The sequence below is a fragment of the Pocillopora damicornis genome, chromosome 12 (assembly GCF_964200805.1).
Source record: "Pocillopora damicornis chromosome 12, jaPocDami1.2, whole genome shotgun sequence".
NCBI lineage: Eukaryota > Metazoa > Cnidaria > Anthozoa > Scleractinia > Pocilloporidae > Pocillopora > Pocillopora damicornis.
The window spans coordinates 366,523-387,664 of record NC_142681.1 but is presented as its reverse complement, the minus strand read 5'-3'; the positions used below and the strand labels follow the sequence as shown (position 1 = coordinate 387,664).

General features: G+C 36.4%; 4 protein-coding genes across 8 annotated transcripts; 2 read left to right on the top strand and 2 right to left on the bottom strand.

Annotated features, from left to right (window-relative positions):
• Positions 1-842: 842 nt before the first annotated feature.
• On the bottom strand, positions 843-4,940 carry LOC149035966 (uncharacterized). Its single transcript, XM_089190224.1, has 5 exons — positions 4,614-4,940; positions 4,008-4,076; positions 3,818-3,892; positions 3,268-3,372; positions 843-2,353 (listed from the first exon to the last, which is right to left on the bottom strand). Exons 1-5 carry the CDS (start codon positions 4,672-4,674, stop codon positions 1,314-1,316), a joined length of 1,350 nt encoding a protein of 449 aa, XP_089046350.1. The 5' UTR covers positions 4,675-4,940; the 3' UTR covers positions 843-1,313.
• On the top strand, positions 4,918-12,394 carry LOC149035965 (putative lysosomal cobalamin transporter). Its single transcript, XM_089190223.1, has 15 exons — positions 4,918-5,813; positions 6,574-6,750; positions 6,963-7,026; positions 7,412-7,506; positions 7,588-7,655; positions 7,831-7,922; positions 8,095-8,168; positions 8,304-8,360; positions 8,597-8,875; positions 8,974-9,084; positions 9,485-9,589; positions 10,130-10,273; positions 10,786-10,900; positions 11,274-11,377; positions 11,826-12,394. Exons 1-15 carry the CDS (start codon positions 5,754-5,756, stop codon positions 11,931-11,933), a joined length of 1,653 nt encoding a protein of 550 aa, XP_089046349.1. The 5' UTR covers positions 4,918-5,753; the 3' UTR covers positions 11,934-12,394.
• On the bottom strand, positions 12,301-21,129 carry LOC149035963 (DNA primase large subunit-like). 2 transcript variants are annotated; one of them, XM_089190222.1, is made up of 18 exons: positions 21,031-21,058; positions 19,117-19,205; positions 18,415-18,601; positions 17,732-17,847; positions 17,542-17,624; positions 17,398-17,445; positions 17,127-17,208; positions 16,667-16,762; positions 16,320-16,376; positions 15,513-15,593; positions 15,294-15,361; positions 15,008-15,083; positions 14,374-14,481; positions 14,166-14,240; positions 13,887-14,013; positions 13,366-13,448; positions 13,091-13,159; positions 12,301-12,788 (listed from the first exon to the last, which is right to left on the bottom strand). In XM_089190222.1, exons 3-18 carry the CDS (start codon positions 18,575-18,577, stop codon positions 12,528-12,530), a joined length of 1,593 nt encoding a protein of 530 aa, XP_089046348.1. In that variant the 5' UTR covers positions 18,578-18,601; positions 19,117-19,205; positions 21,031-21,058; the 3' UTR covers positions 12,301-12,527. The 2 variants fall into 2 exon arrangements, with proteins under 2 accessions (XP_089046348.1, XP_089046347.1); XM_089190221.1 differs by lacking the exon at positions 19,117-19,205 and having other exon boundaries at positions 21,031-21,129.
• LOC149035964 (uncharacterized) lies at positions 18,694-20,382 on the top strand. 4 transcript variants are annotated; one of them, XM_089190225.1, is made up of 4 exons: positions 18,694-18,876; positions 19,020-19,096; positions 19,379-19,431; positions 19,875-20,382. In XM_089190225.1, exons 2-4 carry the CDS (start codon positions 19,046-19,048, stop codon positions 20,377-20,379), a joined length of 609 nt encoding a protein of 202 aa, XP_089046351.1. In that variant the 5' UTR covers positions 18,694-18,876; positions 19,020-19,045; the 3' UTR covers positions 20,380-20,382. The 4 variants fall into 4 exon arrangements, with proteins under 4 accessions (XP_089046351.1, XP_089046354.1, XP_089046353.1 ...); XM_089190228.1 differs by having other exon boundaries at positions 18,712-18,876; positions 19,881-20,382; XM_089190227.1 differs by having other exon boundaries at positions 18,713-18,876; positions 18,992-19,096.
• Positions 21,130-21,142: the final 13 nt, after the last annotated feature.

Here is a 21,142-nt window from a genome sequence, read left to right as displayed (position 1 = left end):
ATCCTGAATTTTGATGCACTTTACCATCCACCACACACGTTGAATTAGCGCCGCAGACTCACCCGCTACCCGCGGAGCTCCATACCTTGGGAGAAACGAAGCTCCACTTTCTTATGTCTAGATATTTTAAATCAATAGCTGTGCTGGCACATTCACTGACGTCTGTGTCATTAGAAAGAATTGATTGGTTAGGACAAATATATTCAGGGAAAAATTATCTTAAAAGCGCAATGCTTGAATATTTTGATTAGAGAACCGTCTGTAAGTGGAAAAAAACCTGGGAATATTACTTTGGTTTGGTAGACAAACAATTGAAAGACAAGAAGAATTGAATGGAGTAAGACGGGGAGTGTACAAACTTGAAAATAATCTGCCAATTTTTTGAGATTTATCAACCATGATTTAGCTCTCTCGGAGACTCTTTTCCCATTTTACGAGTGCGTCTCCTGAAAGGATGTAAGAAACTGTTACATTTGAGCGTAACATTTGCAGAAAAAATACATGGCAAAATTGAAATATGTTTTAAATTTCTTGTCCCATAAATATGAAATTAAGGATAATATAAATAAAACGTAACTTGGCCAAAAGCAGAGGGTGAGGAATTCAATTTATGCTGTTTTCCATGGTCGTCACCCCTGTCTCCCTAGTCGGTATTAACTTGCGGTTCTATCTAGCGCACAGCTCTAAATGTATTTTTTTAGTTTAAACTATTGCTTTTCTGGACATTTTGGCAAACTAGACTGAGTTGGAATCGAAGTAAAATCAGTCAAGATGTTAAATTTGAATTTTAGTCTTTTAAGTAATGCTAGATTTATTTTTCTTTAGACAAATGAAAACGATCGTTGTCCACCAATACTCTTTTATTTACCAATCAACGCCGTCAGAAGAATTCAGATTTGGATACAATAATAAAACGTGTTTTCTCTCATAACAAGTTTTAGCCCTATGTATATTAGCCTTGAGCTTCCTTATGGCAAATTAATGATACCGTGCTCTGACAAGTAGTGTTGTTTGACCAGGCAAACTGAACGTTGGTTATTACACATGTGTAACTAAAACAGCTGCTTCAAATTAAGTTATGTACGAAGTTAAATGATACTACACTTATCTTCATGATGTATGGAGTTAATGTACAAATCATTGTTCTGCAACATTGAGTTCAGCTTGCCAATTGAAAAGATTGGTCATTCGGCCCCGTCTGGAGAAGGTGAGGTTATCTGGTATTTGACTTCCAAGTGAACAAAGATCTTTTTATTTGCTGATACTCCCTCTGTTTCACTAGAGACTACGAAATAATTAGCTAGATAGTAATCTTATAATCGTCTCTTTGGCTTCGCAACAACGTGTAACTGCGTAGCTATTGTGGTTTGTTCTTGCGCCGGATTAATGTCTTGAGGTATGAGGGACTGAGCTGCACTCCTAGCTTGACCTTGACCTTGACCTTGACCTTTACTTTGACCCTGACCTTGACCTTTCGCTTGACTTTGTTCCTGGACTTGACCTGATGTAACAATTTTCCCGCCACCAACCAGACTACTCACTAAAGAAGCAATGGCCTTGGGAGGCAGTGAGGCCGCCGCCTCTGCCACAGATGCAGCAATCTTTGCAGGAGAAGTCTTCACTTGCGGCTGTTTTTGAGTTTGCTGCTGCTGCTGCTGTTGTTGTTGTAGCTGCTTTTGCGAAGGTGCATCTTTCGCGGGAGCAGCGTCATCTTCAGCCTTATGCACTACCACTTGCGGTTTCTGTTGAGACGGAGTGACTTGTGGCTTTGGGCTACTCTCAGATTTGCTTCCTTCAGTGGTACCGCTGTTAACAGCGGGCTTCGCGTCATTTACATCTCCCTCACTACTAACTTTATGCGTTGCCGGGCTTCCCTCGCTTGACGGTTTCTTCTGAAACTCCTCCCCATCCTCTTGCTTCATTTCGTCATTGAGCGATTCAGAATCTTCACCTTTTTCTTGCTGGAATTTCTGTCCCTGAAATTCTATTTTTTCATCATTCGCCATATTCTGGAAGTCAGGATGTCCGTCAGGCTTGTTGTACTGTGGCGGCATATCTGTGTTCTCACCATTCATGTTGTTCATTTCCACTGACCGGAAGTGACTGTAATCTGAATCGTGGATGGTGTACTCTGGCCAAGAGTTTGCGTCATACAAGTAAGCATTTGGATCATAGCCAGTGTTTAAGTTCTGCGGTTGTCCAGCTGACTGATCCTGGGGAGTATGCGCACTGCTACTACTGATCTTGGCTTTAATAGCAGCATTAGCTCCTGGAGGCATTCCATTGGGTAAAGCTGCCATGTTGGAGATCTTTAATGCTGAGTCATCATCAATTCCTTGATCTGCTAGTAGAGCTGAAAATAACAACACAGAATCTGTGCCATAACAGACGCCTCTTTTCCATATCAGATTAATAAATTAAACTTCACTTAGTTTGCCAGAGTGAACTGACTATCTAAGAACTCATCTAACAGGACCCAATATACTCTGTATGCAACCTTACTTTACCCAGTACCTTAGAACTCTGACGTCAGTAACGAATTAGGGGTGAAAAGGTGTCATACAACATGTTTGCCACATCATAAGATTAAAAAGAAAAAATTATGTGATCTCTGAATCCTTCAAGAAGATTAATTTTGTTGCCCCTGGAGTTGATGACGGACTCTTCGATTGGAAGACGTGATTAGTAATGGTGATAGGGCCGAGTGGAGCCCAGTTCGGTCCGTAATCATATAAGTGATTAACAAAATCGGATTAATCAAAACGATGACAAAATTTGAGAAAGAAACTAGACGTCGGTTGTACGTTTTCATAAAAAATCAACAGCCAACTCGGCGAAATGCGAGACAACAGCGCGCACAAATGACGCGTTCTTTCCACTTACACAGGCATGACGTGTTAACTGTCCCTTTAACTGTCCTATTACACCGTCCAATTACAAGCATGACGTGTACACTGCCCTATTAGTGCTCAAATCAGGCTGGTGATAAATAATCACGCTCGAGAATTTTGTCATAGTTTTGATTAACCTGAAATTTTCCCTCATAACATACATACATTATCTACCAAACAGGTGATGTTTCATCTCGATATGACACCAAATTCTCCTCAGTAGTTTTTTAAGGAAAAGAGAAGCAACGACAAAGGAGAAGTACTAAAAAGATCTTGGAAGTTTAAGTCAAACTAAGGGTGTGAACTTCATTCACTTTCGATTTCAAGATTCTTCTTCTCAAATTAGGAAAAAAAAAAGCAGTTTGTTGTATATTACCCGTCTCGGCTGCCATTTCGTTGTTGATATACTGCTTGTTATAGTTCTGCAGCTGGTTTAGTTCTTCCGTTTCACTGGGTTGTAAACTCTCCGGGTTTTGCATCGCTGTAAATTTGTCAAAATAAGGCTACGATAACATAACGGTATTTCATTGGTTTTCTTTTCATTCGCTTTACGGTCAGTCCAGAAAACTCGCGCCACCCTCTCAACCGAGCAGACACAACACTAAAACCCATTACGATTTGTCACTCGCGTTTCTCCGCAGTTTGCAGTTTGCTTGTTTTAACTCCGAGTCCTCATTGGCTCAATGTAATGACCGGTAGTTGTGATTTATTTCGAAATGCGCTCTAAAGGGGAAGGTAAATTCATTTTCCTCGTTAAATGGTTGTCAACTCATTAAAATGAAATCGGTAAACTTATCAGACCAAAAAAGGGATAGAAAACTGTGGATAAAGCGGAGAAAATTTGGTGCATACATTTCAGTAAAGAACTTGATATCTAAGCCACGTGATATGGATGTTTGAACAGTACAGGTAACAATTCTTTTTACCCGCAACTTGATCATTTGTAGGCTGCACTGCGTTTTTCTTTTCGCCAGTGAGACTCCTTTGATGAGCAGCATGGGCTAACAGAGTTAAACAAAGAGATGATGTAAGAGGGATATAACGACCAAAATTTTAAAAACAAGATATAAATACAATTATAAATAAAATGCGTACAAATTTTTCAAGATGACCAACCTTTCATGTGTCCATTATGCCGTAACTTCTTAAGTAACTTCGTTTTCGTAGCCTTTTTAGAATCCACGCCTATGAAAAGAAAAAACTGTAGACCCTGAAAAGTCGCAAATCAACTATTTGTCATGTTTGACTGGTCATTAATCATACTTAGAAAACAAGCAAAGCTTTGTCAGCCGATCAGAACATCTAATTAAGACTTCTAAACCTAAATGCGGTGTTTTACAAGAAGAGAGGGTTATTAAAGATTGTTTAGAGTAATTCCTTAACAGCTGCATCTGCTCCTGGTTTGCGCTTTTAACAGCTTTACGCGATTGCCATTTCAATGTAACAAAATGTTAGCAACTGACGCTGCAGATATGATTAGGAAAAGACCCATATTCTTAACGTGGGATTTGCTTGTAACTTGAATTAATCGAACGATGATTGACGGTTGGGTCAGCAACGTAAATAGAATATCAAGAACGAAAACACCCATGACTTGTATTGATAAAGAATGTTGGCTACCCGTGGAAGACACTGGCTGGTCCCACCTCCAGGGAATGTCGAGCCACAAGATCTGAAAAACACTCCGTGTACTGTTACAAGACGTAGTGGGCGAATACTTACATTGGAGACTTAAAACCGCTGCCAGGAAGACGACTGAAACAATCTTCCAGTCTGTTCGCATCTTTCTTTCTTTCGAGAAGAAAGAAAGAAAAAAGATAAATGTTTTTAGAGGTGCGAACAGCCAGAAATCACTTATTCGTGTCCATAATAAACAAAGCCTGACAAAAATGATATAATGAACATAGTACCAGGTTGTATAAAAAATTTATCAAAGGAGTTCAACTTTACGCTTGATTTATTCCTTTGTTCTTGGTTTAGTGCTAATTTGCACCGCCATAACAATCCGTGTCGCCACCAGCTCTTTGGGTTATTAGGTTAAAATGCTTCGCAGCTCTGCAAATACGAGAATTTATGAGAAGAATTTGTGTAAACACGCTTAATCACGTCTAGACACGCGTGATCATGAGTTCTGCTTTTTAGAATTCACGTGGGTGGACACCTCTCTCATTCTATTGTTGGTTTAGTTTTTCAGTGTCTCTCAACAAGTGAATCCTTGAATCAGTCACAGGTGAAGTCGTGTCTTGATTCTCTTTGTATCTTGGAGAACAATTCATAAACCCAATTAAGAAGTTTATTGTTTTTTGTTAAAATGCTCAAATGGAGTATTTTTAGAATTCTTGATATCAGGTAGAATGTAATAGTCTTTGGCTCGTTGTCTTTATGATCATAAAATCTTTCTAACTTAAAACTGAAATGGAGAATCTGAATTGGAATTATGGGATCAATTCTTTCGAGCGTGACAGCATTTCAGTGGCATTGATGTATGGTTATAACGAGCCTAAAAGAAGGTCCTTTGTAAGGTAAAGTTTTATCTAGAAAACAGGTTTTTATCTTTTTTTTTTTTTTTTTTTTTTGTGAGCCTTTACCATTTCTTTACGACTTCATTTTCCATGATAAGCAACAGTAGGTGCTCATGTTACTGGACGCGAGAGACCGATTGCGTGACAGGCGGGTTGCGTGAAACAACCAAAGGGCCACTTCAGAAGGACTGGGGTTGAGTCAAAATTACCCATAGTGCATCACTAGACAAATAAACTTTCGTTTTCTTTCGTGAGGAATATTCAGCCTTTTGCTTGTCTCAAAAACGTCCATGAAAACCTAACGACGAACCAAAAATCAAACGCTTTGATAGGATCAGGAATGGCCATCCCACACGAAGTGCTGGCGTACGGTTGGATACCATTCACAGTGGTCGTTGTTGTAAGTTTATCGTTACTTAAGGTGCACTGTTTTGGTCACATGACATCTGCATCTTTTTGTATCGAAATCTGTAACATTTAGTGTTACGAATATCTTCATCTAGCTGCACATTGCTGAGAATGCAAGTTATGGGATGCTTTATGTATAACGCCATTTTATTTTAGAGCAAAGCATCAGTATCAAAGACAAACAATTGCTTCCGCAATGGTGTTATTTTATCAATCAATTGTATGCATAATGAAGTATTGGGTAATGAGAGTCTTATCCAAGGTATTCCTTGAAATGCCATCAGGTTCCCTAATGGGAAACAAGGTGGACTTCTCTGTTCGCTGCTTGTTTTAAATGTGATATTGCTTTTGTCTGAGTTCTCCAAGGGACATGTACCACTAACTTCATTAAATTTTTTTACCCAATGGAAATGAGTGCCTTAATTTTGAGTGTGTTTCAATTTTTCTTTAACAATTCTGAAAAATTGCCCAACTCTCAGCTAGTTGGCAGACTATGACAGAACTTGACAAGACCTTGTGCAGGCATAGGCAATAGTGTCTTGCGAAATGTATGGTTAAAAAGGAAAAACTTGCATGGGCATCTGCAGTACTCTGCATACAGGACTCTGAGTCTGCAGATGATTATTCTTTGTGGCTAGTTCTACATAAAAAAAATCCCTTTAAATTGCTAATCCAATATCTTTACTGTAGCCTACATCTTTTCCTCATACATTTATAGGAATGATTAACACTTAGTGTTGTATTATTTGCAGTTAATCTTGATTTTTTCATGGTTCTACATCCGTTACTATCAAGACCATGCTCAGTCTGAGGTGTCCTCTACACTCACAGCTATTTTGGCCCTCAGTGTTTGTCTTCTCACTGTTGCCCTGGTTCCTGTGGACATTTTCTTGGTTTCCTACATGAAAAATGATGATGGGAGCTGGAAGGTATATAAAATGTAAAACATATGAAAATCAAAACCACCAGAGCTTTTATGATATTCCAAAATCATGTTAAGACAGGTTTAATCTGATACATTCTCAACTGGCTCTTTTTCATATCATGTTTCTATACTGTAGACAAAAGTCAAAGTCATTTATTAGATAATTAATTCTAATTACATAGGCAATCTGAAATTCAGTTGCTCCTTTATTTGTAGGAGTGGAGTGACAATGAGGCTTTGAGAAATGACTTCAAGCAGACAACTGCTGTTGGATATTACGGTGAATTATACTATTAAATATTAATGACATTAAACCCTCATTCAAAAAGTCAGTTTGGATTAAGTGGTGATGTGTATTTGTGAAAACAGAGAATAGAAGAGTGATGTTAAAGTTGATTGTTGGTCTTTGTACCATTAGATAATATGTTTAACTTAGAATGGAAGTTATGAAAGCAAGTGAAGTTAAAGAATAACAACCTGTTAGGGCTAATGAACCCAGACCTTGCAGTCCAATGTAAAGCTAACCATTAACCAGTCTTCTTTGTACATGCAGCTTTGAGAAGTTATGATGTTTTATGCTATTGTTTTGACTTGAATGCAACTACATGGAGATGCTTGTGAATTGCTTGTATTTCTTGTCTTAAATTTGTGATTTTATTTTATAGTGCTGTATTCCATGGTGGCTTTCTTAGCATTTGCAATAATGCCATTCATGTATTTCTACTATGAAGAGAAAGATGAAGATGCCACTACCCGACAGGTATGAGAAGTTAAACAATACTTTGTATGCTTGCTTGATCAAAACTCTAATGGAAGATGTTTCTACTTTGTTTTGTTTCAGAGGATGTGTGGTGCCCTCAAGTACACCATAGGGTTTTTGATAGTTGGCATCGTCCTTCTCCTTGTTGGGTAAGGATCAGATTTGTGAATTTATTTGTAAATGTTGCTTCATATTTGATGTAACATATTATGGGATATTACTCAGAGTTTTCCATTGCAAGCTTGGCATTTTCTTCCAAGTTTTTATGTTTCGATTACAGCTTGTAAAATGGTAACAATATTGACAAAGCATTTTGATTTGCAGAGCCTTTGCACCCCTGAAGCAACCTTCAAAAAATGTGACACATTGGGACAAGAAGCTTTTGTATATGAAGGATGAATTATTGCACACTCACCGTAAGAAGATTTGATCATATGTATGATCTTAATTCAGGAGGGGATTTATGAGCTAACTTTGATGTTGCTTTGTAGAGGACATAATTCTGTTATAAAAAAATATGATTGTGGTATGATATTGACACAAATCAGCAGTACAAAGGCTACTTAATGTTATTTGTTTTTCCTTTAGATGGGGAAACTTCTTTGGCCCTGGTCATGGGCTTTCTCTCCTTCATCGGCATGGTTATTATGATCACATACACTGTAAGTATTTTATGCTTACCTTCACCCAAACTTTATGAATTTGAATTTGGAACAAGAAGAATTAACATTTATTAAAAAATGTATGGAGTAGTTTGGGTAATTCAGTAGTAACGTCTCTGTTTTGTTATTTTTCAGGCTTATGGCATGACTTCTTTGCCTTTTTCAATGCTGAAAGGATTCAAGAACTCCAAAGTAATTGATGTTCTAATACTTAACAATGCTTTATGTTGTCTGACACCAGATGTGTCTGCATCTGACTTTAGCCCTCTATTTGTCTCATTCTCCATCCCTTTTTTTCTTTTCACTATTTAACTAGGGCTTGCATTCTTGTGTTATATTTTCCCGGACCTGTGTTCAACACTTGTATTCTTCCCCACACTTTCAGTAATTAAGAGCTACATTTTGTAAATTTAAATGGTTGTTTTCAGAAAGAGCATTTGGAAGTTAGCCAGGAACGTGAATCAGTAGAGGAGCGTGCTCGAATGATCCGTGCCAAGTATATGGATGGTCGTGCAATGAGCAGTCATGATAGGAGGACTCTAGCAAGGCTGGAAGGGGAGGAAAAACTTCTTGTCAGAAGAGAGAGACATCTTCAGGCAGCAAACCTTGGCTGGCTTAACAAGTGTCTGAAGTGCTGTCGTCCTTTTGAAGTTGTATTTGGAATTTTCTTTCTGTTGTTTGGCCTTCTGATCATTGTATCCCTGTTTCTTACCAGGCAAGTTTTGATTGTCAAGTCCTCTGTCATTGATTTACTGAACAAAACCCTTTAAACGAGATTTAAGTGTTAATTTGTTTAAAACACTACTTTTCCAGCTTGGACAAGGCCCTGAATTCATTGGGCTACAAAGCTGGTTATGCACTTTCCAAACCCCAGCTTCCAAATCCTATCAATATCATTATGGTGTATGCACAGAAGGTAACACTTTTAATTTTGTCTTTAAGGTTAACTCTGAGGAGAGATATGTTGAACACTTACCAGGAGTATAGGGCAAAGGAAATATCTGAGTCCCCTATAACAGTTCAAACCCCAGTTGCTTCTGATTTTGCAGCTGGATACTATAGTAAATGAGCTAAACAGAAAAATTTTAGGCAAGTCAGGCTAAACTTAAAGTTCATTTGTGGAGAGCATCCTTTACAATGTTAAGATCAAAATGTTGGAAGTATCCTGTAAGTATGTAGAGTAGGACATGTGGTAAAGGTTAGTTTGGGCTTTAAGAGAAAGGAAAATTTTAAACATTGATTTTGTCTTGAGAATGGGGCAAGGAAAAATTGCAATGTATCATAACTTGCAGTCTCAGATTTTTGTAACACTATAGGTTTTTCCTCTGGACTACTGCTTGTTTGTGGCTATTGTCCTTTACTTCCTCTATTGCACCATGGCAGGAATCAGAGCAATCAGCATACGTTGCTGCTGGATCAAAGTATCCTTACAGTTTGACTGAATTTCAAATATTCAAGAAGACTAGGGTGATTTCTTTCATCCCTTTCCTAGAGTTTTGAAGATAGGATGGCCTAGAGGATGGGGATGAACTGGCTTTCCATTTTTCAGGAAAAAGTGCTCCTTAAAAAAGTCATGATACAGAATCTGAATAAGCTCCAGTGGCAGTAGAGTGCTAAGCATTGAATTACTTAAAGCAGAATTATTTAAATATGACATTTATATGGATTCTTTATCATGTATGGTTCCAAAGATATGGTTTAACACCTTAGCCTCAAAAAATTTAATATAGCAATTTAATAGGATGTACAGATTAGTGGGGAGGGGGGTGGGTAATGAAGAAACTAGAGACATTTTGTGGTCTTATAACAAACAGCATTTAAGCATTGTGTTATGTAATGTATTTTGAAAAGAATGGAATCACGGAGGGAACCAGCTGAGATACTTTGAGAATTTACTTCCAAAAGAATGTCTGGATAGTTTTGGTTATGATCATTGAGATTCCTTTACTCACAAAACATAGCTTTATAAAATCCGTCCTCGCAAAACTATGCCTCAAGCTCTGCTGTTTTTGATTCTGATGTTGATACTGACCATGCTGTTCCTCAACATTATGTTGTTTACATTGGCTCCTCAGTATGTCATGTATGGGAGTCAACATTACATGGTCAGTGACCCCTTCAATTGCACTCTGTTTTTTTTGCATTGATACATAAACACAAGGAGACTTGGATGACTTTGAAATAGGCCCTCATACCATTTTCTTCAGAGGCAGGCCTTGAAATTGTGAGAAGAGCAACAGGACTACCCTCTCTTGGAAGTTGTTTGAAACTTAAACAAACAATGAAATTAAGATGGCCCTGAGTGTCTGGACACATCTTTTCAAACTTTGCAGAAGGTTGATTCTTAACTTTCTAATTGTGGTTTATTGATAAAAATTGGAGTCATTTTGTCACTTTTTGTATTAGAGGCATGAAAAGCTAAAATTTAAAATGTGCTTCTAAGAGGGTGCTGTGTTACTATGGTAACCTTTTATGTTAAAAAAATTGAAGTTTTCACAATCAATTTCTAGAAAAAAACTAAAAAAGTGTGGAAGGTACAATCCTTGAAAAATTTGGTGCTTTGAAATAATATACCCAACCATTTTAATTTTTTTAAAATTAATTTTGTATTTCTCAGGTGAAGACCTATCATACAGCTTACATCAATGGTACTCATGGTAATGTCACCCATCTAACAAATACCACATCTGTAACTACTGAAACCAAAGTCTGCTCCACTGATGTTCCTGAAGGTTTGTGTAGATTTTTTTGATGATTTCAAGTCTCTTGTACAAGGTTTATCAACTTTCTATGTTACATAGTGTGCAAGTATTAAAAAAACACTTAAGAGGTTACCTGGGTACTCTTCTGTCTTATGTCTATTTACCTGAGGGTGCTCTTAAGAGAGATATATGTCAAATAGGGATAGAAGCACATAGGGGAGGATGCTTGTCAAGGAATACCTTTTGCTGGATGCAAATGGCCTATAATCAATGGGACTTAACAGCTTATAACTAGGGGTACTTTGTCTTACAAGTGGGCTTTTATATTAGGGGTATTACTGATGTAGTTCATACATAATTATCTTTTCCCAAAACTTAAATGTTTTTTCCTGTTTCTATACAGATAAATGCCTGATGACAAGAGCTGCTGTATTTGTAAACAGATTTTTCTACAAAGTTTGGTTCTTTGGGGCTTGCTATTACTGGGGCACATGGCTGTTCTTGGGAGTAAGTTAGATACTGTTTGTTTTCGTGCATTCACTGTTGACCAGAGACCTGGAATTTTAGTGGCTTGTGTCTTTGACTCAGGATCAAGAGGTCCAGGTCTGAAACCAGCCTAAGATATTGTGATGTTGTTGAGCAAGAGGCTTCACTCCGGCTGTAGCCTTCCCCACCTCTGAGTATAAATGGCTACCAAAAACTTTTGGTTAAACCTGTTGAAATGGTTGGGGGAGAGGGGAGGGGGGGGGGGGGTGTAAACTGGCAACTGACTTACAATCAATCCAGGAGAGTGGCAGAACTGCCAGGAGGGGCTTTATGTCAAAATAACCATGATATGCTTCATGTAATGGGCCTGTTAGACTTGTAAAACTTGATGTTTATAAAAATTGTTTTAAGGTGCAGCCATGGTATTAATATAATGCCATTAATTGAATACCCATTTTTTTTGTGACAGATTTATGTGATTGGGTTAGGAGTATCCATAGCAAAGAAACGCAAGTCAGTGGTAGATGAGGAACTTGATTCCAGTGATGACTCAGATGAAGAGTTGATTAGTACTTAGAAGACACGAATCACAAGTTTGAGTTGAATTTCTTTAGATTTCAAATCTTAAATGGAGAGTAATTTTTAGTCTCTTCATAGTTGTTTGGTAAAGGGGATAGTCAAATGTGATAACTTGGTTCCACTCCTGATTTGTTGAGAAACTTAATGCTTGCATGTGTTACATCTGTGCCAATAACCCAAGTTGCCATTGGCACAGCTGTGTGTACATACTTGTATGCTGAAATGATGCTCTCTTAAATTAGAAAATTTATTAAGCACTCAGTTGGCTGAGTTTAGCATTAACAACAAAAAACAAACAAAACTGCCAAGAAACCTGTTAAAGCCTATAGCTATTAAATTAAGCAAAGATTTGAAATGACACAATGTAGTAAGTTAAAACTTTTGTACAGTAGATTTATTACATAACACCAAAATATCCATTGTGAGAAAAACAATTAAATTAAACAACAATGTAAGGCTGAGGTATTTATTTTTCTTTATTTATTGATCTGACACATTGGTCATTGGTCATTGATCACATGTTGGTTAAATGACAGTCATATTGAAACGATACAGTTGTAAAACTTTTTGCAGCAGTGATTCATTCTGACAGTTATGCTATGGTATCCATTCTTTCTATCTCTCCTAGAATGTCATCATCGTTATCATCCATGTGAAAATCGCCTAGGTCATTGTTTGGGATGTTTACTATGTTATCAGGGTTGATCTCTTTCTTGACAGCAACCCTCCCATGTTGTATTCCACTAGGTGTGGCACTTCCCATTCTGGATGCCCCACCCTTTTCCTTCTGGGTGACCTGATGGCTCTCATCAAAGTATTGGTTTGGATGATTGATAGCTGAATCGGCCATAACCTGGTCATCCAATTGATAGGAAAACAACAATTTAAACCCTCTTACCAGTTAAATTGGTCATTTTCAGTATTTGCAAAGTTTACATCACACCGGGCAGTAACAAGACCCCACTTGTAACAAGAGGACATGAATGTGTGATGCAAATTACCTGTAGTACTTGTGATACCTGTAATACTTTTAATCCAATCCCACTATCATGTACAAATATCACTTGCTTAAAACACTGTTAATCTTAGATTTGGTAACATGACTATTTACAATGTAACAATGTGATATTATATGAAAACAGTTGTTTATCCTACCCCATGAGTCAGTTCATAATATCTTGTACAGGCCAGTTGATAATGAGACTCTTTCACAAATGCCATTATCTGCAAAGAAAGTTTACATACTGCAAAAAGAGTTTACAAACTCAAGTTGCTAAATTACTTCTGAAACGTGTCACAAGTTTGTCTGACTGTTACTTGATGTTACCTAATGTTACTTAATGTTACTTGACTAGAATAGTATTGGCTAATTGAGTACAGAGGGCTGATCAAACATTGCTCTCAGTGTGACAAAGAATATTCTGAGTTACCTCATCAACTCCTTTCTTGGGCACCCTGTATGCTGCTAGCCGCTGACGCAACAGATCAGCATCTGAGTGTCTGAATGGGCACCCTGTCAGCAAAGGATAGAATCAGCTTATCTCCAATGATGGATTATTGAAATAAAATATCAATCAATCAGTCACTCAATTGCTCTGGCAAAGGGCCAATGCTCAAAATGTCAGCTTTGAAACTCTTGATGGTGGCCAATTTACATTACCAATTCAATTGGTAATACCAAAATTATCTTGTTATACTCCCCCACTGACACAGCACTACAGTTTCTTTAGAAACATGTCCTCTTTAGTTAGTCAATTGGTCAGACAGTCAATCAGTCAGGAACTTGATCAATTCAACAATCAATACAAGCAATTCCTCATTAAGCCCTCATTAGATCTATCAAATCAGTCAATCAGTTAATCACTGAATTTTTGAATGAAGTAAGCAAGTCAGTGAGTAGTGATTGAGTGAGTCAGTCTATCAATCAACCAGACCAGTTAGTTACACATACCATGATGATCTCCAGGTCCTGGTGGGTTGGACATGATAATCTTCATGCAGCTGTATGGTGTGTAGTCAGCTCTTTTACCTTCTTTTCCATAGTTATGACGGATGTTGTATGCATATTGCTTGTCAAACTACAATGAAAAAACAACTAACTCTTATGACCAATTAACCTATTCCTAACCCAAACACAGGTACATTGAAAGGGGTTGCCAGAGAGAAAAAAACAAGATGATACCTCAACAGTTGAACAAGTCACAAAATGTTCTCCAACTAGCATTTGTACCTTGTCCACATCCATTAGTTTTGTGAACTCTGCCCTCCAGAAGATGAGTGCTTCTTCCAAACTCAGACCAATGCCCTGAAAAGAAACATCCAAGAAAGTTAAATATGTCACCCTCAAAAATATTTAATATCCCAACCAGCTTGTGTGGGAGTTTTACAGTCAAATTTGTCTTAAGCCTTAAACACAAAGGTAAATGTTTACAACTGACCTTGAGAAACAGGCCATACTGCAGACGACCGCCATGCTTCAAATGGTGATTTTCTTTAAGAGCTGTATGAAGTTGGCGCATACATAAAGGGTATGAAGTCCTTGACAACTGTGAAAAAAAAAAGAAAAAAGAAAAATGTTGGGATCAATTCTGTGGAACATTGTAGCAGTTGGGTGGCATTGGTAAATCCCTGTTGCTTGATATTTGAGAAATACAAGCTTCAGTCAAAAGGAAGAGTGAAGAGAAAATGTTTGGGTGTGTGATAAGTAAACCTTGATTGCTTTGATTCTCTTTAACCTGCCTTCACTTTGCAATTTATCTTTAAAACCTGTGCCACCTTCTCAAGTGATCAAATGCAAAATTAAAACTAATTGGGACATAGTCACTCATGCCTTGTCATGCTTGAGTTTGGTAATGTATATTTCCTTTGAGTACTGATTGGCTCCTGGCAATGTTAAGCTTTAGTCTGATAAGCTGTCATCATCACTCTGGTTTCAGTTATACATGTTTGTATTACACTTCATCTAAAAAATATTCTAGCATTTTCTTTCTTTTCACTGTTTTCAAGTATTATGTGTTGCCATGGCAGATGAATTTAAATGTCTGTTCAAACAAAAATGCAATCACAACTCACTCCATCAATCTGATCCAAAGTAACTTTGCCTCCTGCTATTTTCTTGAGGCTGTAATCTTGCCCCACATACTGTCGGCTGAACAAGAAAGTATGTTACTACCTGTTAATTTACTGTGGCATTTAAGTGGTTTTAATATTACGAAACCTGATGTAAACCCCCTGAACCATCCAAAGCACTTGGATAAAAAAAAAGTTGTGTTTTGCTTCCACTCAGTTTCATGGATAATGTAAGAGTCTTGCAAATGCAGAACAGAGAGTATCTTATCATGTTCGTTTAAAAATGTACCTGAGGTTTGTTAACTTTGGTAACAATCTCTCATCTTCTTCCAGATATGGTAATGCTCTTGCAGTCATCTTAAGTGGAAATATTAAAAAGATTAATTTTCAGTCAGTCACTGTAACTTACTTGCTCAAACTGAGACATTGTTTAGCAGTCCAGTATGCCTATCACTAGTAAGACTATCACAACTACTGAGGAAAACAACTGTAATAATTTACTACTCACAGCCAATGCACGAGACAGCTGCATCCGAAATTCATTTGCGACAAGAGAGACAAGGTCATCTCTGGGGATAAAAGCTTTGCCCTGCAAGAAAGATACAAATGTAATATAATTTGGTCTGTTATTGTCGTATGACTCCTTCAAAATGTAGCATTTTTTTAAGACTTATTACATAAACAGTATACCAAGTTAATTGAATGCTACAAGGAAGTTTTAATGGTCTTTTCCTATTTTTCATATTGTCTTCCTTTTTCCTTGGATCATGAAAAGGCTCTAAGAACCCCTCCAAAAGGGTTCTTAGAGCCTTTTCAATGGCTTAGTCACACAATACACATAAAAGTAACAATTCTTATCCAATAAACATATTGGTCAAAAGTTGGCCACCAACTATCATTGATGTAGATTTCCAGAAATATTGAAAATTATACAATGTTTGCATATGATTCATTATCATTCATATCACATGTAGATCTGAGAATGAATATCAGCCTACACTTTTCAAGTTTTAATGGCCACAAAACTATCAAAAAGTCAGATAAAAATATTGCCTGATGAGTACTGCTAAGCATCTTGATTGTAAAGAATATTTACATTTTCCAAGTAAACCTATCATTGATGTAGATTTCCAGAAATATTGAAAATTATGCAATGTTTGCATCTGATTCATTATCATTCATATCACATGTAGATCTGAGAATGAATATCAGCCTACACTTTTCAAGTTTTAATGGCCACAAAACTATCAAAAAGTCAGATAAAAATATTGCCTGATGAGTACTGCTAAGCATCTTGATTGTAAAGAATATTTACATTTTCCAAGTAAACCTTCCTAGATCTCACAAGGTCAAGGGCATCAGTAAAAGGAACCTGAAATAAAGAAACTACACTCATCAATGGAAAATTTATTAAGGTGGAAGTAATGAAGATAGATTACTCCTTTATTTACTTAGTGATCAGTTGAGACAATCTCATTACCAATTGGATAGATATCTTGTGGAGAAATTTTCACAGGAAGTTCCATAGATTTCCTTAATAATTTTGTGGGAGGATTTTTTTCACCTGTTTATTACACATCATATGTACAGTTTAAGAAGAAATTGTAAACAAGATAGTCTTTTATGGCAGGTAAACTGTTAAAGAGTGAGTAGAAAGTTCACCTTAAAGTATTCAGTAGCTAAGACTTTGTCAATAGTAAGATGGAAACCTGAATTCATCAACTCTACTTTCTTTTGATTTTTCTCTTCTTCATCAATCTGTAGAAAAGAAGAGTATAAGTTGATGATCAATGTAAAGGAATCAAAATATTGAAATTCCCTCAATGTCAACAACAATGAGGCACTAATGATCACAAGTGAGTTACCACCCTCATATAAGATTAATGTGATGTCTTCTGAATTAAAGGTTTTTTTTTGAGGAACCATGCGAGAGGACAAGAGGACTGTATAAAAACTGCAATAAGGTATGTTCATGATTGCAAATCTTCTGCTTGTGATCCAAAGTTTCCACATCATCAATTTTCTAAAGACTTGTCTTGCAGAAATGAACAACAATGACTGTACATTAAATATGTAGATTATTTACCACAACTCTAAAGAGTTTTAATGTCAGAATACATACAGTTTCATACTTAAGTCCATTGGCTAGAAGGAAAGCATCTGCCACCTTTGGATCAAATTTTGCCATTTCTATGAAACGAGATCTGACATAGAAAAAAAGGTTGATGTAAATTTTTTTAGGTATGTCCAGAAAATGTCACTGCATTGTATGTCTAACAAAAATGGCAAAAAATAAGCCAAGCTGATTTAAATTTGACAAAATTTTGTCAAATATACCATTTTCATTACTGTGAGTAATTTCCAGGCATAATTGGTACAGCTCAGATACCTACCTAAATAGCTCAACCTCTTGTGACAAGAACCACCGTCTAAGTTCTTCCCTGAAAATAAAATCAATATAAAATTATATTTGAGTTTGTTTAAATTCCAAAAATTAAGATTTACTTCCAATTGCATTGTATCACAGAAGAACTTACGATCTGCAATATGCAAGGCGTAGAATAAAATGAGAAATGTGATCTTTCCTTCTCTCGGCAACAGTTGCCTGAGCCTCTCGATTCTATGAAAAGAAAAAAATTGGAAAAAGATTATTGTTTGTAAGGAATAGGTTCTCGAGTAATGTTAATGATGAACAAACACCACTGGAAAGTAGAATGTTTCAGTTACCTTGTGAGCTTTTTGCTCCTGTGGTAAGAACTTTTTAAGGCTTTCCTTCATGGCAGTATTATATTGCTGTGAACCTCTTTTGTGACGTATCCCCAATGTTTCAACTTCTCTGAGAACTTTATGAAAAAATTTGAATGATATTTCCATGTGCTCACAAGCAAAAAAAAAATAAGTTAAAATGACTTAATCAACTTGCTTTTAATTAAGACTCATTATAAATGCACAGATTATGTAATTTTCTAGAATAAGATCAGTTATATCACCATTATTATCATTGCAATCATTATTACTATTAATACCATTACTATTGTGATCATTTGTATTATTATTATTATTATTATTATTATTATTATCATCACTGTCATCATCTTCAAAATCATTGTAGTAATAATAATTACTAAAACAATTAATAACATATTCAACACCAACAGTAGAAACAAAATTATTCACATCTTTTAAAATGTTATTATCACTGTTAATGTTAATATCGAAGTGTACATCTCATGTGAATGAGGTTCTTTTGTGGTTTGCCTTGGAGCAAAAGGCGTAAAGCATATCTGTCAACCTACCCTGAAGTATCTTATCGACAAATTTTCATAAAATGACAAATGGGAGAGCTACAGTTGACAATTACTTTACAAAAAATGAATTTCAACGTCGCAAACGTTAGATGCAGCAAATACCTTTCAATCGGTCAATTGCAAACTCCTCAAAGTCCTCCAATGTTATGTTGTCTGTAGGAGGAATCTTATACATTTGCAGACCGTATGGATACTTCCAGCCATTTTTGGTGCCTTCTAACGTTGGAATTCTGCTTCTCCGTTTCCTGCCACTACTGAATTGCATATTTCCTTCGAAATTTGCGTCGATCTGTAAAAGTTTGCGATCTAATCGATTATTATTTCGCGCCGAAATGCAACCAAGAATACACTAGTTCCGAGTTCCCCTCCAAGTTTACTCCAATTGCATTGTGGTCTTTTAAAACTATTGGCGGCCATTTTGAAGTTCGTTGTGTTCTCTGTCAAAAATAATTTAAACTTTTCAACCCTTAACCTTTAGCCCATCTTTAGACAAGTATTAGAAGCTTGAAAGAATAACGTGTTTTATTGGAGTATATGTCCCGGTGATCAAGGAGGAGATTCAAGGTATGGATGAATTCCATACCAGATTATATATAGGCAAATTCATTGTTTATGCTTTGACATCGATGGTAGCGTATTGTACTTATGCTGACTTCTGTGTATGAAAAATGAATTGTAGCACTTGACGCCCTCTATCATATCCATAGTCGTTTCAGTAGGAAAAGTGGAAAACATGGAAGATAAAACAGTCTTAAAATCAAGAAGATTAAAGAGAAAGAGTGAGGTAATACTTTCAGATTTTACCTGTGCTGAGATTTTTGGACACAAAGTGGTTGTTTACCCGATCTCATGCCGTGTAGGCTTAATTGTGAATTGTAGATTAACTCAGGGGGTTATGGAAATAACAAAAAGAAAATATCAAATATTTTTATAATCGCCCTAAAAAAGTTGACTACAATGCTGAAGAATATTTACGGTGTAATTTTGAGTTTTATATAAACAAGAGACAAATAAAAAAAAAAAAAATTGCAGAACTGTGCTCTCCTCACATTATTCTTTATTCTAGGAGGACTTAATAACCAGTGGCAGCCACAAGGAAAATTCACAAGACTATGACAGGTAACAGAACTAGTGATGGAAACAGTTTGGCATAACTCAAAATGATTTGGAACACTTGCATTATATTTCCTTTGGGTGTAATTATAAATGACTGGAAAGATATGCAAAACATTTATGTGAACGGCAGATTTAGAAATGAATATGAAAGCGATTTTCATAGTAATGAACACTACTTAAGAAGTAGTGAAAATAAGGCCTGAAAAAAAAATTTGGAGTGTAATCATCATCAGTAGCCGAGTTGATGTAAACTTAAATAATTGAGAGACAAATTGATCCTTGCATTCAAACTACAATCAAAGAAATTTCAGAAAGAAACCTTGAGAAAAAAATTTTGGCTCTTTTGAATTGATCTGCACTGGTGAAGTTATATAATTATTTGAGAATTATAGAAAGTAAAACCTGATCAGTTATTCAATTTTTTTCTTTTTTCATTTTTTGTGAAGGGCAAGACTGAGCTCCAAAATGAGAAAGATTAATCCTTCAAGTGATGATAACCAACATGGAGCAGAAAGCATGGCAAAAGGCAACATGAAGGAAAATTCTCTTGTCTCTTTGTGGGAGTCACCTAAATATATTCTATCAAAAGTTCGCAGAAGAAGTAAAGACAAGAAAAAGCCTATGGTACCTCCTCTGGGAAGCTTTAATGAAAACACAGAATTTACAGATTCTGCAACTGGATTTATACTTTCTCCTCAAGCTGAGAAACCTTACCAGTGTCACTTGTGTATTAAACAATTCAAGTATTTTAGTAATTTGAAATCCCACATGAACATAGTGCACAAGAAAACAATTGCACAGTCTCATATTGATAGCAAGACACCACGTCATGCAAATGGACAATTATTTCAGTGTGAAGTTTGCTTCAGGAACTTTAAGTATTTCAGCAACTTGAGAACACATAGGCTTGTTCACACAACTACAGAAATAAATGATGCAGTCTCTGACTAAAAAGTCTGTGTCATTTTTTAACTTATCACAAATGCTGTTTATTGTATAAACTGTTAATGTGTTACATTTCTGTACCTCTGCAGAGGCAACTTTGCACAAAAGTGGTTGTACATGTTTAGCACACTTGTACATGTATACTATCTTTCATCCCTGGTTCAAATCTCATTTTCCTTGTCATTCATGAATCATGTGTCACTGTAACTGTAGAAATTTTTGTGCACACATTGTTAAAGAGCCACTGTTGATAGAATTACCAACACTGTTTCAAAATCTGGCCTGGACCTATGCTAAGATGAAATGTCAGATGGAAACTGACCTCTGGCCTCTTGCCTCTCAGAATCCCTACCCCATTACAATCTAGTTTGCAGTTAGTCACAGACCACTTTTAGGCAACTGAAACAACTTTTTATCCAAGATTCTTCCCATTTTTTTATTCCCATTTTCTTACTCAAGGGTATGTGACCCTCATTCTAGTAACTCTATTAAAAATGCAACTCCATCTAGTGTCATGTACAGAAATAAAGAGAAAATTATCTAATTGTTTCAGTATAAATCTTCTAGATGTCCAAAACTAACCAAAAAGACAGGCCTGTGTTTTTGCTATATTTTTGTTTTATCAACCACCCATTTTAGACCATTCTCATTACTTGCCTTCAACCATCGAATGATGAGTGAGTAGTATAGCCCATCAGAGTGCTGCATTTGTGAATAGAACGCTTGGGGATTTTCTCTTACATGAATGATCGATTAGCATTGTTGTCTT

What these genes read in the sequence shown, in the direction of transcription:
- LOC149035964 (XM_089190225.1), top strand. Translation starts at nt 19,046, where the DNA reads ATGGAAGATAAAACAGTCTTAAAATCAAGAAGATTAAAGAGAAAGAGT. An exon ending in GATTAAAGAGAAAGAGTGAG is followed by an intron (nt 19,097 to 19,378) that starts GTAATACTTTCA and finishes TCTTTATTCTAG; the next exon opens with GAGGACTTAATAACCAGTGG. An exon ending in AATTCACAAGACTATGACAG is followed by an intron (nt 19,432 to 19,874) that starts GTAACAGAACTA and finishes TTTTTTGTGAAG; the next exon opens with GGCAAGACTGAGCTCCAAAA.
- LOC149035963 (XM_089190221.1), bottom strand. Translation starts at nt 21,081, where the DNA reads ATGCAGCACTCTGATGGGCTATACTACTCACTCATCATTCGATGGTTG. An exon ending in GGAAGGTTTACTTGGAAAAT is followed by an intron (nt 15,594 to 16,319) that starts GTAAATATTCTT and finishes TCTTTCTTGCAG; the next exon opens with GGCAAAGCTTTTATCCCCAG. An exon ending in CCAAGAAAGGAGTTGATGAG is followed by an intron (nt 13,160 to 13,365) that starts GTAACTCAGAAT and finishes CTTTCTTTGCAG; the next exon opens with ATAATGGCATTTGTGAAAGA.
- LOC149035966 (XM_089190224.1), bottom strand. Translation starts at nt 4,674, where the DNA reads ATGCGAACAGACTGGAAGATTGTTTCAGTCGTCTTCCTGGCAGCGGTT. An exon ending in GCATAATGGACACATGAAAG is followed by an intron (nt 3,893 to 4,007) that starts GTTGGTCATCTT and finishes TAACTCTGTTAG; the next exon opens with CCCATGCTGCTCATCAAAGG. An exon ending in CGAAATGGCAGCCGAGACGG is followed by an intron (nt 2,354 to 3,267) that starts GTAATATACAAC and finishes TGTTATTTTCAG; the next exon opens with CTCTACTAGCAGATCAAGGA.
- LOC149035965 (XM_089190223.1), top strand. Translation starts at nt 5,754, where the DNA reads ATGGCCATCCCACACGAAGTGCTGGCGTACGGTTGGATACCATTCACA. An exon ending in CATTCACAGTGGTCGTTGTT is followed by an intron (nt 5,814 to 6,573) that starts GTAAGTTTATCG and finishes TATTATTTGCAG; the next exon opens with TTAATCTTGATTTTTTCATG. An exon ending in AAGATGCCACTACCCGACAG is followed by an intron (nt 7,507 to 7,587) that starts GTATGAGAAGTT and finishes GTTTTGTTTCAG; the next exon opens with AGGATGTGTGGTGCCCTCAA.